This window comes from Osmerus eperlanus, chromosome 13 (genome assembly GCF_963692335.1).
Source record: "Osmerus eperlanus chromosome 13, fOsmEpe2.1, whole genome shotgun sequence".
Taxonomy (NCBI): domain Eukaryota; kingdom Metazoa; phylum Chordata; class Actinopteri; order Osmeriformes; family Osmeridae; genus Osmerus; species Osmerus eperlanus.
This window is the reverse complement of record NC_085030.1, coordinates 13,377,483-13,390,365: the sequence shown is the minus strand read 5'-3', so window position 1 is coordinate 13,390,365 and position 12,883 is coordinate 13,377,483. Positions and strand designations below refer to the sequence as shown.

At 49.0% G+C, this 12,883-nt stretch overlaps 1 protein-coding gene across 1 annotated transcript in view; it reads left to right on the top strand.

Moving 5' to 3' along the window:
- slit3 (slit homolog 3 (Drosophila)) overlaps positions 1-12,883 on the top strand; it is a 136,232-nt gene that overhangs the window by 103,262 nt on the left and 20,087 nt on the right. Inside the window, exons 14-21 of the mRNA XM_062475842.1 lie at positions 242-405; positions 1,792-1,942; positions 3,167-3,241; positions 3,944-4,087; positions 5,625-5,768; positions 8,719-8,882; positions 11,459-11,591; positions 12,785-12,853. Coding sequence (XP_062331826.1) covers positions 242-405; positions 1,792-1,942; positions 3,167-3,241; positions 3,944-4,087; positions 5,625-5,768; positions 8,719-8,882; positions 11,459-11,591; positions 12,785-12,853 — 1,044 coding nt within the window. The remainder of the gene's footprint in view (positions 1-241; positions 406-1,791; positions 1,943-3,166; positions 3,242-3,943; positions 4,088-5,624; positions 5,769-8,718; positions 8,883-11,458; positions 11,592-12,784; positions 12,854-12,883) is intronic.

The following is a 12,883-nucleotide window of genomic DNA, read 5'->3' as shown; positions in this document are numbered from 1 at the left end:
ACACACACACACACAAATAATTTGTCCTCATATAAGACATTATAGTTTGGTTGATACTATCTTTTCTAAGAATAGATAAAAGTTGTAATTGAATTATTACAACATGTCTTTTGACCTCAAGCAATAAATACAGCATCGCGAATATATGAGAAATGGTCTCGTCTCAAGTAATGTATTACCCCCCCGCCACACACACACACTCACACTCCCCTGTCTCTCTCTCCTCATCCCTCTCTTCCAGACACTTGGCCCAGAACCCGTTCATGTGTGACTGTCATCTTAAGTGGCTGGCTGACTACCTGTTTGACAACCCTATCGAGACGAGCGGGGCTCGCTGCAGCCACCCCCGACGCCTCGCCAACAAGCGCATCAGCCAGGTCAAGGCCAAGAAGTTCCGCTGCACAGGTAAACTCAGTAGGCCTCTGTTTCTGTCAGCGTAGCGGTGTTTAGCCCATGCGCTACCTCCAAGGCCTCTGTCCCAGCGTGGAGCTAGCTAGCCACCCGGCCAGGCCTGACAGTGTCCACTGAAGATGGGTGGGGCGGGGCCACCACAAGACACGAGCCAGAACCTTCCCTGCTCTGAGGGGTGGGGCTGTGGTGGGGGAGTGGAGACTCCCTGTTTATGTGTGCTCTAATGAACATACCGCACACTCCCCACGCACACACACACACACACACACTACCGCTTCTGAGGACTGGTTGGAGTGTAGCCTGTTTCTTAATCTCATCGGCTGCTCTGTCCTGGCTGCCCCTCTCCTCCGACCTCCTACAGTTTTGGCCCCCCCTCTTCCTCTGTGGGCCCCCTGCCCACGGCCCTGTCTTCCTCAGCTGGTACCACCTCTTCCTGTTTGGGCTCTGCTCCTCCCCCCCCCCCCCCCGCCCCCCCCCAAGCCCTCCTCTTTCTCCTCTGCCCCCCCCTCCCCCCTTTTGGTACAGCTGTCTCTTGTGCTTGATCTAACCATGTGGCTGCCGCCTACACTTGCCTCACATGGTTCTGTCAAGCGCCAGGGACCGCTGGGCACGCCCACCTGCCCTCAGGCCCGCACGCGGTGTAGCATGGCAACGCTCTCCAACTGACCCGGCCCACCTACACTGCTTTCCGGATCCTTCCTTTTGTTTCTGCTGCGGAGGAAGGAGGAGGAGGAGGAAGAAGGGAAGAGAGAGGACCCACCCGCTAAAGCCCCGCCCTGCCTTCCTGTTCTGCTTCCTGTGTTTGTTGGGGACTTTCTCCAATCCTTTAGGCGTCGTCTGCTTCCTGTCACTTTTCTGTGCGTAGCTGTCAGTTGTCGTCATGGTTTCCCAAGCACCTGAGAACAAGTCAAAGGCATTCATCAACGGGACACTGGGCTGTGGATTTCATGCGGGGATGACCCCCCCAAAAAAGAGAGTAATAACTACTACTCAGTCGAAGCATATATTACCTGCCATCCTTCACAAACTGAGCTAACTGTTGGGGCACCCCCGAGGCTCACCTGGTAGAGCATGTACCTTTTCCTGTCTCTTTCCAATTGTCAAAAATTGAAATAAATAAAGCACAAAATGCCAAAGAATACCTTAAAAAAAGAATCACAAAGGTTTTGTGGACCTCTGTGTCCAAGATATTATATTAGGTATTTACGGTACCGGTATGTGAAAAGTAAAAGAGATTGTATGGGATGTCTGTTGTATTGGATGACTATTGTACAATGAATTATACTATTCTACCGATCTATCTAATCTAATAAATCAAATACTTGATCAAATAATTGGATCTATCGCTCACACTGTCTCTCCCTCTACTGCCCCCCGCAGGTACGGAGGACTACCGCAGCCGTCTGAGCGGGGACTGCTTCCAGGACCTGGTGTGTCCTGAACGCTGCCGCTGTGAAGGCACAGTGGTCGACTGCTCCAACCTCAAACTGACGCGCGTCCCCTCCAACCTGCCCGAACACACCACCGACCTGTAAGAGACCGCAAACTCACAGCAACGGCAAATTCAAGTCAGCAGGCAATATCAGGGTCCCCTGACGTCTCTCCTCTCTGTGATCTCTCCTCTCTGTGATCTCACCCTTCCTAGCGTTCCCAGTACCATAATCTGCGGTTCCTCCTCAGGATTGTGTTTCTTTGGAACCTAACACCATGTTAACATGAGTGTCACATCTCCAGGACTAGCATCCCTCTGCTCCGATCGTTGTCCCTGCTCACTAACTGTTCCGGTGGTGCTGATATCCCCAAGCGCACACTCAGTCACTTTCACACACACACACACACACACCTCCCCCCCATCTTCTTAGTTGCTCCCTGTCCTAGCTTACTTATAGTACCGATCTCTGGGTCGTTGACGTCGAGCTAGCCAAATATTGTCATTCTTGGATGGCTAGAAGGCTCTCTCAACCTCAATCTTTTTCGGACGCGCACACTCTTGCTTTCTCTGTCGCCACCTCTCCTCCTCCCCCTCTCCCTCTCTCTTTCCTTGATCCCCATCTCCCTAACCCACCCCTCAGGTCCAACAGTTCACTCAGTGTCTGCAGCCCTGCCTCCCTGCCTCCTTGCAGCCCTGCCTCCCTGCAGCCCTGCCTCCCTGCAGCCCTGGCCTGCTCCACTCTGTCACCTGGGTGCTACAGCTGCCCCCAGACAGCTCCTCAAGTAGACACGGTTTAGTAGAGCAGAGTAGAGGAAAGCAGATTTCCCCAGGCATGCCTTTGCTGTTTTGGGAGAAACCAGGAAAGGTTGTTGTTGAGAAGGCTGTCATAGCTCTCCCCTCACAGCCATCCTCCCTCACCATGCCCCTCTCACTAACAGCAAGGAAACCGTGCGTATCTTTCATCCTGTGCTATTATGTATCCCTGTCCATCCCCCCCTTATTAAATAGACGATCATTAGAGCACCCATGTAGTGCTTAACAAGAGATGAGCAGAATATGCTACTCTATGCACCAATAGCCTGGGGGGGGGGGGGGCGTGGGGGGGTCACACACACACACACACTCAGCCAACAGCTAAGTGCTTTTAGTATCAAATTCTAATACAATTTCCCCGTACTAACCAACACTAAGTCGGGGTCTTGCTTTCCCTTTTCGTCTTTTTTAAGTCCACAAAATTGAGCAGGTAGTGTTGTTGCATTGCACTCGTTTGGCTGGTGATGAGCTGTTAACCTTCATTCATCTTCTTCCTCTGGGTTTCCTCAGGCGCCTGAATGATAATGAGATCGTCTCCCTGGAAGCCGCGGGGATGTTTAAAAAGCTGCCCAACCTGAAGAAGATGTACGACTATGTCGCCTTTCAAACCCATACACAGTGCATACTGTTCACACACAAACACCTTGTTTTGCTATACAGTAATTATGGAATCTGACTGAATGACAAACAAGTATGTTTAAGTCAAGAATCCCACGCACAGAGCTTTGAAAAGCTTTGAAAGCGAGATGACAGCAGAGAGGAAATTTGAGGTGTGGCACAGGACGAATGAGATGGAGGACAGAGGAAGAGAGGAGGACAGGGGAAGAGAGGAGGACGGGGGAAGAGAGGAGGACAGGGGAAGAGAGGAGGACAGAGGAAGAGAGGAGGACAGGGGAAGAGAGGAGGACAGAGGAAGAGAGGAGGACAGGGGAAGAGAGGAGGACAAGAAAGTGGAGGAGGTGTACACTCCATCAAGCAGGAGAGAGCAGAGTTGGAGGAGATTTAACACCCAGTGATATACACACACCACCCACTCCCTGCAAATTGTGGACAAGATAGTAGGACGGATGATTTATCTCTCAGGAAATTGCTTGGTATCTAGCATCCCCAGAGAGATTATAAATAAGGACACACGTACGCCCCCCTCCCCCCTCACCGAAGAACAGATAACAATCAAGATGTGCAGCACGGACTGAAGTGTGAACATGAGCACGTTTGTGCGAGGGTCCCTGTTATTGAGCCAGTTTAATCATGTCTCTTCTCTTTACCTTCCAACCGCCCTCACAGTAACCTTAGCAACAACAAGCTGCGGGACATCCGCGAGGGGGCATTCGACGGGGCGGGGGGCGTCTTGGAGCTGCTCCTGACGGGAAACAAGCTACAGGGTATCCAAGGACGCATGTTCAAGGGACTGACCGGACTCAAGACCCTGTGAGTACAGCGGCCATCTTGGCGTCGCTAGCATCCTCGCTAATGACGTTAGACGTTTAACCGAAAGTCTGTTGGATGTTTGAAAGGCAGAATGACAAACACGTTTCAGTAGATAGTAGGAGTCCAAATCTCCAATACGACTTAAACATTATCACACATTTGAATTTCATTACTTTTGTTTTCACAAAACATAAGCCATATTGTTTGGTTTTTCATTTATATATTCTATCCCCCCTGATCTGTGCCTGATGGATAGATGATAGATGCTGATAGATAGATGGAAGAAGGTTTCTAAGGGACCCGCCTGGCCCCTAATTAGCAAAATAGGATGATGAACCGGAAGGGGCTTAATGAATAAAATCATGGCTGTGCAGTATTGAGTTTAGTGGCTCTTTAAGCCCAGGAGCAGTCAGGGTGATTGAGTTACCCCACCCCACAAGCCTGTCTTCTGGGAGCCTAATTCTGCATCTGCTGCCCTCATAGCCTCATCACACTGAGCTTCTGGTTTGTATCTCTCTAAGGGGCTTCTGGACTCTCTCTCCATGCAGCCAAGCTTATTGTTATGAATTATTTATTTTTGCTGTGGCTTTGGGGAACTTGATTTGTCCCCGAGACCTGTTGAACCATGAGCTATCCCTCTCCCATCAACTCCTCCTCAGCCTGCCAGCATCTCACTTCCCCTCGCCCTTCCTGTCCTCTCTTCACCCCTTGCTCTTTCTCTGAGGTCGAACATTGCATGCCACCCTTCTAGATTGCCCCCCACCACAAACACACACATGCATAGCGTTTTAAAAAGATTTAGCTGACACAGGATGCTGCCCAGGGCCTGCTATCTCATTCTCTCTCTCTCTCTCTCTCTCTCTCTCTCTCTCTCTCTCTCTCTCTCTCTCTCTCTCTCTCTTTCTCGCTCTTTCTCTCACTCTCTCTCTGTGTCTCTTTTTCTCTCTCTCTCCCTCTATTACATACACACACACACACACATACCTCACCTCTCACTAAGCCAAACCACTAATGGAAGCAGGCAGGCACAACTGGCCACCGCCCCCTCTCCTCCTTGCTCTCCCTCCATCGCCCCAACCCCTCCTGGGCTCCTCCCCCCCTGTCCACACAAACTCCCCCTGCTAGACCAGAACCAGGACACTTCCAGTTCCACTAAAGTTGTATGTCCTGGCCAGCACAGACCTGTTCTGGCCCAGGACAGACGTGTCCTGGGCTGGGGGGTTGGGAGTGTGGTGGGGGTCTCCTAGTGCACAGCTGTGGCCCAGGGAGAGAGACACGTTCAGCACCTATCTCAGCTGTAGTCTCTGACTAGTCTCTGACTAGTGTACTATCACACTAACATCTGTCTCAGCTTAACCCGACATGACTGTAAAACCACTCATGCAGGGATTATCAAGTAGCACTATCAGATGGTTTTTGTTCTTGCAAAAGTGATGGTCGTGGCTTCCTGCTTCTTCTTTATGATCATTTAAATCAATCACTCTTACTCTTGTGTGTGTGTGTGTATGTGTGTGTGTGTGTGTGTGTGTGTAAACAGGATGCTCAGGAGTAACCAGGTTGGCTGTGTGGACAACACCACCTTCACTGGTCTGAGTTCTGTCCGTCTGCTGTCCCTGTACGACAACCGCATCACCACCATCGCACCTGGTGCCTTCTCCACTCTGCACTCTCTCTCCACCATGTGAGTAGTCTCTCGCTCTCGCTCTCTCTCTCTCTGTCTGTCTGTCTGTCTCTCTCTCTCTCTTTGTCTGTCTCTCTCTCTCTCTCTCTCTGTCTGTGTGTCTGTCTCTCTCTTTGTCTGTGTCTGTCTCTGTCTGTCTGTCTCTCTCTCTGTCTCTCTGTCTGTATGTGTGTCTGTCTCTCTGTCTGTCTGTCTGTGTCTGTCTCTCTCTCTCTTTCTCTCTCTCTCTGTCTCTCTCCATATCCTCTTTCCCCATCCCATAGCTGTACATCAACACGTCCATACTGTAGTTTTCCATTGCTGTTGGCTGTTCTTTTCAGTGGCTCTGGGCTATCAGATGATCTCAGTAATCACAGGCTAGTTTGGTTTCTCTAGTGTCTCAGGGTGCCTGTTATCAAACCGTGTTTTTCTCTGCTCACCCTCCTCCCGGACCCTTCACAACATTCCCTTCTTTATCTTCCCCAAAAATGAACAACAGCAGGAGAAAAAGGACTGTCGGAATCTGGAAAGGGACTGCTGTATAAATATTGACTTGAGAGCGGTAGAAAGCAATTCTAAGCAAAATTCAATGTGATGAAGCAATGTTTAGGTGGGAGATTAACTTGTCAGGTTTGATCATATCTCTAGTATGTACGTGGGAGAAGGTAGAAAACTCCTCTACGATGCCCTGTCTGACTCAGTGTTGTTCTTCATACTGTGACCACCCAGAAATAGGTGTTTAAATAATAAAGCGTTTGAATAAAACATAGCAGGCTGACATCCTAGGTAGGTGCTGCTACTATGAGTAACAGTGACGAGGCAAAAAATAAAATAAAGAACTTTTTCCTCAATTTGGGCCTTCTATATCGTTCTCCCCCCCATCTCTGAGGCTGTACATCTCTGAGGCTGTACATCTCTCTCATGTACTCCTTTTTCTCTCGAGCTTTGTGTGCTCTCTCTGTCTTTCTCTCTTTCACCGGCCATCTCTCACTCTCTCTCTCTCCATCCCTCCCGCTCTCCCCCCCTTCTCTCTCTCTCTCTCTCTCTCTCTCTCTCTCTCTCTCTCTCTCTCTCTCTCTCTCTCTCTCTCTCTCTCTCTCTCTCTCTCTCTCTCTCTCTCTCTCTCTCTCTCTCTCTCTCTCTCTCTCTCTCTCTCTCTCTCTCTCTCTCTCTCTCTCTCTCTCTCTCTCTCGCCAGCAGTAAAAGTAGTTCTGTGGTCTGCCAGCTCTTTCATTAGTGTGTGGCTGACACAGCCAGATCCGCTCCAGCACTGACTTCAGAACACACAGGCCAGGAACCCAAGTCTGTGCCCCACCTAAAAATACCAGTTGGACTGTGAACCAGAGAGAGCCAGCCGTAGAGAACAGCACCAGGAGGCTGGGGACAGCTGCTGTGGTCTCCCGTATAGCAAGCGCATAGCGCAGCGGCCTGACTGACAGGCAGATCAAACTGTGCCAGCAGCACAAACCTCTCTTTTCCCCCCTTTCTCTGTCATTTCCCTCCTCTCCTCTCCCCCCACTCCCTCCTCCCCCTCGCTCCCTTTCGCCTCAGTCTAAATTAGATCTAACAAGTGTTTCCGGCAGAGGGTGTAGACCTGTTGCTGTAGGGGACCTGTCAGAACAGAGCTTTCTCTGTACGGAAACCTTTTTGGTCCAGAAATACGAGAGCTTTTTCCTCTTTTTTTGGACTTTCTATTCTACCTTTTTTGACCACTTGACATTTTGTGCTAAATTATACATTATTGTGCTGCAGTGCCTTTCTTGTTCTTTAGGTACATTTGACTCAGATGCATATATATATTTAATCATCCATCAGTATGTGTAGCATGAACCAGGCACATTTCCACATCAACCTCTCTCTTTCAGTATTTTGACATCCTTCTACTTTCTCTCCCTCTGCAACATCTCTTGAAGGAATCGCTGTTCACCCCAGGTTCATTTAAAGCAAACTGGTTGTGAAAAGGCTTTAGCATGCCATCAATTCTTTAGGTTTCAAGGCAAAGTTTGGCAATGCATTCAACTGATTAGTTCAGGCTATGGAGACATGATAGGATCAGGACCTGTTCACCTCCTTAATTCTGTAGACTGTACGCACTAAAGTAGAGTTCCCAAATCACCAATTACTTCTTACATTTGCTACGATGCCTACTCCATTCTACAACAATTCTACAAGAAATCCAACCTGGCTCACTTACATTAATGGATCCCTCTCAAGTACAAAGTTCATTTTTCAAAAAACGTGGGATTGAGTTTGACATATATCTGCCAAACAGATTTTTTTTAGATTATCTTGGTGGCGAAGATACAAAACTTTCCCACCACACATTAGCCAGCTATACTGCAGTCCATATGTACCTCTGTGGCCGATCTCCACTCTTCAGATCTGGAAACAGACCCAAGCCTAAGTGAGACTCACTGGAGGGTGAAAACTCAAGCACCACTAATGGCAGCTCTGGAAAAGAATGCCAGTCATGGGTATCGTTCAGAAAACTCGATTTATTTGGTCACCACGGGTTCATTGTGGATGACTCACACTTTGAGCATGTCCTCCCGTCAGGTCTGGACTGGGAATGAAAAACGGCCAGGGAATTTGAAACGCAGACCGGCCCACGACCGTGTATTATTATATTTTTTGTTGCATTATGCTGCGGCCGTTTGACCGGCCATTGGGGAAATCTCCCGACTCTCCCGACGTCCAGTCCGACCCTGCCTCCCGTGATTGGGTTGGCAAGTCAGTATGAAATGCATGTTGCAGAAGGCTGGAGCAGAATATAATCTAATAAATATGGGAGATAATTTAGTGAAATTTGTGAAGGAGTTTAGAATTTAATAATTTTGAAGAAATTCAAAAATATTAAATATTAAAAGTTAAATAACACTTCATCAAAGTGTTATTTAAATTGCAAGTCGAAATGTAAAATCCGACATAGCACAGGATGTAGCGACAGACTCTTCTTCTCTGGTTCTTTCAGTAACCTGCTGTCCAACCCTTACGTGTGTGACTGCCACCTGGCCTGGCTGGGCCTCTGGCTGAAGAAGACCAGGGTGGTGAGTGGGAACCCTCGCTGCCAGAAGCCCGGCTTCCTCAAGGAGATCCCCATCCAGGATGTGGCTACGCCTGACTTTACCTGCGACGGTACGACACGCTCACACACACCTGACGTTCACGCTCACACACACCTGCCGTTCACGCTCACACACACCTGCCTTTCACGCTCACACACACCTGACGTTCACGCTCACACACACCTGCCGTTCACGCTCACACACACCTGCCTTTCACGCTCACACACACCTGACGTTCACGCTCACACACACCTGCCGTTCACGCTCACACACACCTGCCTTTCACGCTCACACACACCTGACGTTCACGCTCACACACACCTGCCGTTCACGCTCACACACACCTGCTGTTCACGCTCACACACACCTGATGTTCACGCTCACACACACCTGCCGTTCACGCTAACACACACCTGCCGTTCACGCTCACACACACCTGACGTTCACGCTAACACACACCTGCCGTTCACGCTCACACACACCTGACGTTCACGCTCACACACACCTGCCGTTCACGCTCACACACACCTGATGTTCATGCTCACACACACCTGACGTTCACGCTCACACACACCTGACGTTCACGCTCACACACACCTGATGTTCACGCTCACACACACCTGATGTTCACGCTCACACACACCTGACGTTCACGCTCACACACACCTGACGTTCTGTCACAATTAACCTCCTTTTCTTCTGGAAAAAAAACCTGTTACACATGAATATTGTCTTCAATATGTATATTTTTTTCTCATCTGTATATGTGTGGGGGTGTGAAAGTGCAATGTTAAAATAATGTTTGGTGAGTCTTTTCCTTTCATTATTTCTTTAAAATGTTACTTTCAATTTTTGTTGTGCCTTCAACTTTTGCCCAGTACCACACATGATGTCATTCTCCCAGATAAACACACGTACAGCTCATGCACACACACCGAGACGCATCATTTCACATTAATGTGTGTTTTCCTGTTTCCATATTGCCATGATCGTAGTGGTGTTGAACCATGGCCAATTTAGTTTTATTATTACGAAAGCAAGCATTATAGCAATGAAAACAGGCAATTGTGTAGTAAAATTTACTTACACACTCACACATTTAACACATATACACAATGGCAGAGCCAGTGACTTTACCGTAAAGTTGAACTCCAGAACGGAAACGTGGTTTGGCTTCTATCAGGTCGAGGTTTCTCTTCTCCCTCTCTCTTCCCTCTCTCTCTTTCTTTCTCTCTGCATTCATCAACTCTAGGATAAAGTACTGACTAGGGACTTTCATTAAAATGAACAGGCACGGATTAACAATTGAACACATTATGTTGTCAACCTATTTCTCTTGTGAAGGATTGTGATTTCTTTTTTTGCTAGCAGCCCACAGACTGTAGGTCACAGTCTGTTTTATTAGCCCTCAATGCTAAATGCTAAGTATACTGGGGTGGGCGGTTAGGAAGGCGTGGTTAGGTCATTCTGTATCTTTTAGTCTCACAGTCCTAACCGCTGTAGACACAGTGACACTGAAGCAGTCTATTTATAGAGCTCCTAAATTACACTTAAGTTGTTGGAGGGCAGAGAGGGGAAAGGAAAGTTAATTTGATTTGCAGGAAGATATTTGGCGGTGTTCTAAAGTCCTCCAATCGCCAGTGTAAAGTCAGTCGACCACTGACACACGCACACACCTGAACGTCCAGATCCGGCCTGAGAGCACGGCTGGGTTTTGGTTGGACCCAATCATAGACTTCATTACCCTCCTTCATGTCTTCATTACCTTCCTTCATGTCTTCATTCCCTGGTTCTTTTTGATCTGGGGCTGCACAACTCCAGCCTCCAAAGATACGGTCTCTCCCAGGCCTGATTCAAGCTCTCCCAGGCCTGATTCAAGCTCTCCCAGGCCTGATTCAAGCTCTCCCAGGCCTGATTCAAGCTCTCCCAGGCCTGATTGTAGCTGCTAACACAGGCAGCTGGAGGGGGAAGTGGACTGTAGGGAGACTCAAGCCAAGAACTATACAACCCAGATCTCAAACTCCTGCCGGCATGCATTTCTGTATTATTGTTAAATATCGTTTGTCATAATTGTCTAAATCTTCAAAGAACTGTGAGGAAAGATGTATGGGAAGTTGACTTGCTGTTATTTGATTCTTCTCACCAACCCAATCCCTATTTGTAAAGTTATTTTTATACAGTTCCACACTCAAAGTGGATTGAGTGATTTCTGGCTTGGTTGTGTGGCTGGGTAGATGTTGTTGTCAGCAGAGAGCTGTTTTCAGCACCCCTTCTCACTGATTATAACTGTGAGGATCAGAGGGACATCAAACAATGCTAAGTACCAGAGTGACTGGACGCCCCCTCGTCCTGCACTGTACCTCATTTACATTCTTGTTTTATCGCTTCATTTGTTCCCCCCCCTTTCCCTGTCTCTCTCTCTCTCATAACCCTCCTCTCTCTCCCTCTCTCTCTCCCCCTCTCCCTTTCCTCTCTCCCCCTCTCTCTCTCTTTCCCCGCTCTCTCTCTCTTATTACGCCACTCCCCTTTCCTCTCTCCCCCTCTCTCTCTTTCCCCGCTCTCTCTCTCTTATTACGCCACTCCCCTCTCTCTCTCTCCCTTCCGCTCCCTCGCTCTCTCTCCCTCCGTCTCTCTTCCTCTGTACAGGAACAGAGGAGAATGTCTGCCTGCCCCTGTCTCACTGCCCGGAGGGATGCACGTGCTCCGAGACAGTGGTGCGCTGCAGTAACAGAGGGCTGCGTACTCTGCCCAAGGGTATCCCCAAGGATACCACGGAGCTGTGAGTCACACACACACATGCACATGCACACGCTTACAGATATAGGCATAGGCACACATGCATAGAAAAACTGATGAGCCTTAACACAAAGTGCACACACACACACACACACCCCGAATCTGTAAATGTTGCACATATCCAGATGGTCTCAACATAGACACACACGCACATATAGGCACACAAACTCCCCAGTCCCCCAGCCTGCCTGTGTCAAGCTCACCCATTATGGAAATGTGTGGCCGTCCTCAGGGCTGCTGTCTGACATTCTGAGAAGGTCTGCATGTCTCCAATAGATTCTATTTCACATTGCTGAGGAACCCAGAGCTACCCAAATCCCTCGACCTTAGAGGGTGGAGCGTGTCACTGAGCCATGGGGCTGTGTGTGTGGTGTGTGTGTGCTTGCGTGCGTGTGCGTTTGTGTGCCGGTGGGCAGGCGGGCAGGTCTGTGTGGGTTTGTGATAGATGTTTGTCATCACCAAATGGTAAAGGGGTCAGAGGAGCAGGAGAGGGCATGACCCAACACACACACCAAACACCCTCCCTCTCACACACACCAAACACTCTGTCTCTTCGTTTCTCTCACACGCACAGAAAAAGACCAGAGAAAGTTTGTTGGGTGTCCTCCCTTGCCCCTCTAACCAGTGAAGAGAGAGATAATGTGGTTCCAGGACAGTAAAGAGAAGCGATGATGCCTGAAAGCGGCAGAGACCGGGGGGGGGGGGGGGGGGGCAGGGAAGGCAAAATAGCCGAAAGAGGGATGACATGGGATTGGCAGTAAGATACATGGAGAACAGAAGAGAGGAAAGGTTAGAAGACATACACACACACATACACACTCACTGCCTCTCGTTACTGAAGCAGTCACACAGCTCTGCTTCGCTCCAGGATCCATACAGTAGTGCTGATTAGCTATCGATTAGCTGCTGACCCCACACTAAATCATGCCTCTTATGATGACCCCAGAGTGACCTCCCATAGAACGCTGCTCTGCCAGAAACGAGGCTCCACTCGACAGCAGAATGGTTATGGGCTCTTTTGACAGCCCGGAGGAGGAAGAGGAGATGGAGAGGAGGAGTGATTGTGTGTTTGCTGTGTGCTCATGCGTGTGTGTGTGTGTGTGTGTGTGTGTGTGTGTGTGTGTGTGTGCAGGCTTGTGTGCTCCAGTATGACTTCAGCTTTCCTTCTTAATCCAGATACCTGGAAGGTAACCTCTTGACCACTGTCCCCAAAGAACTGTCCTCTCTCAAACAACTGTCTCTCATGTGAGTATTGTACTGCGGACCCAACTGCAT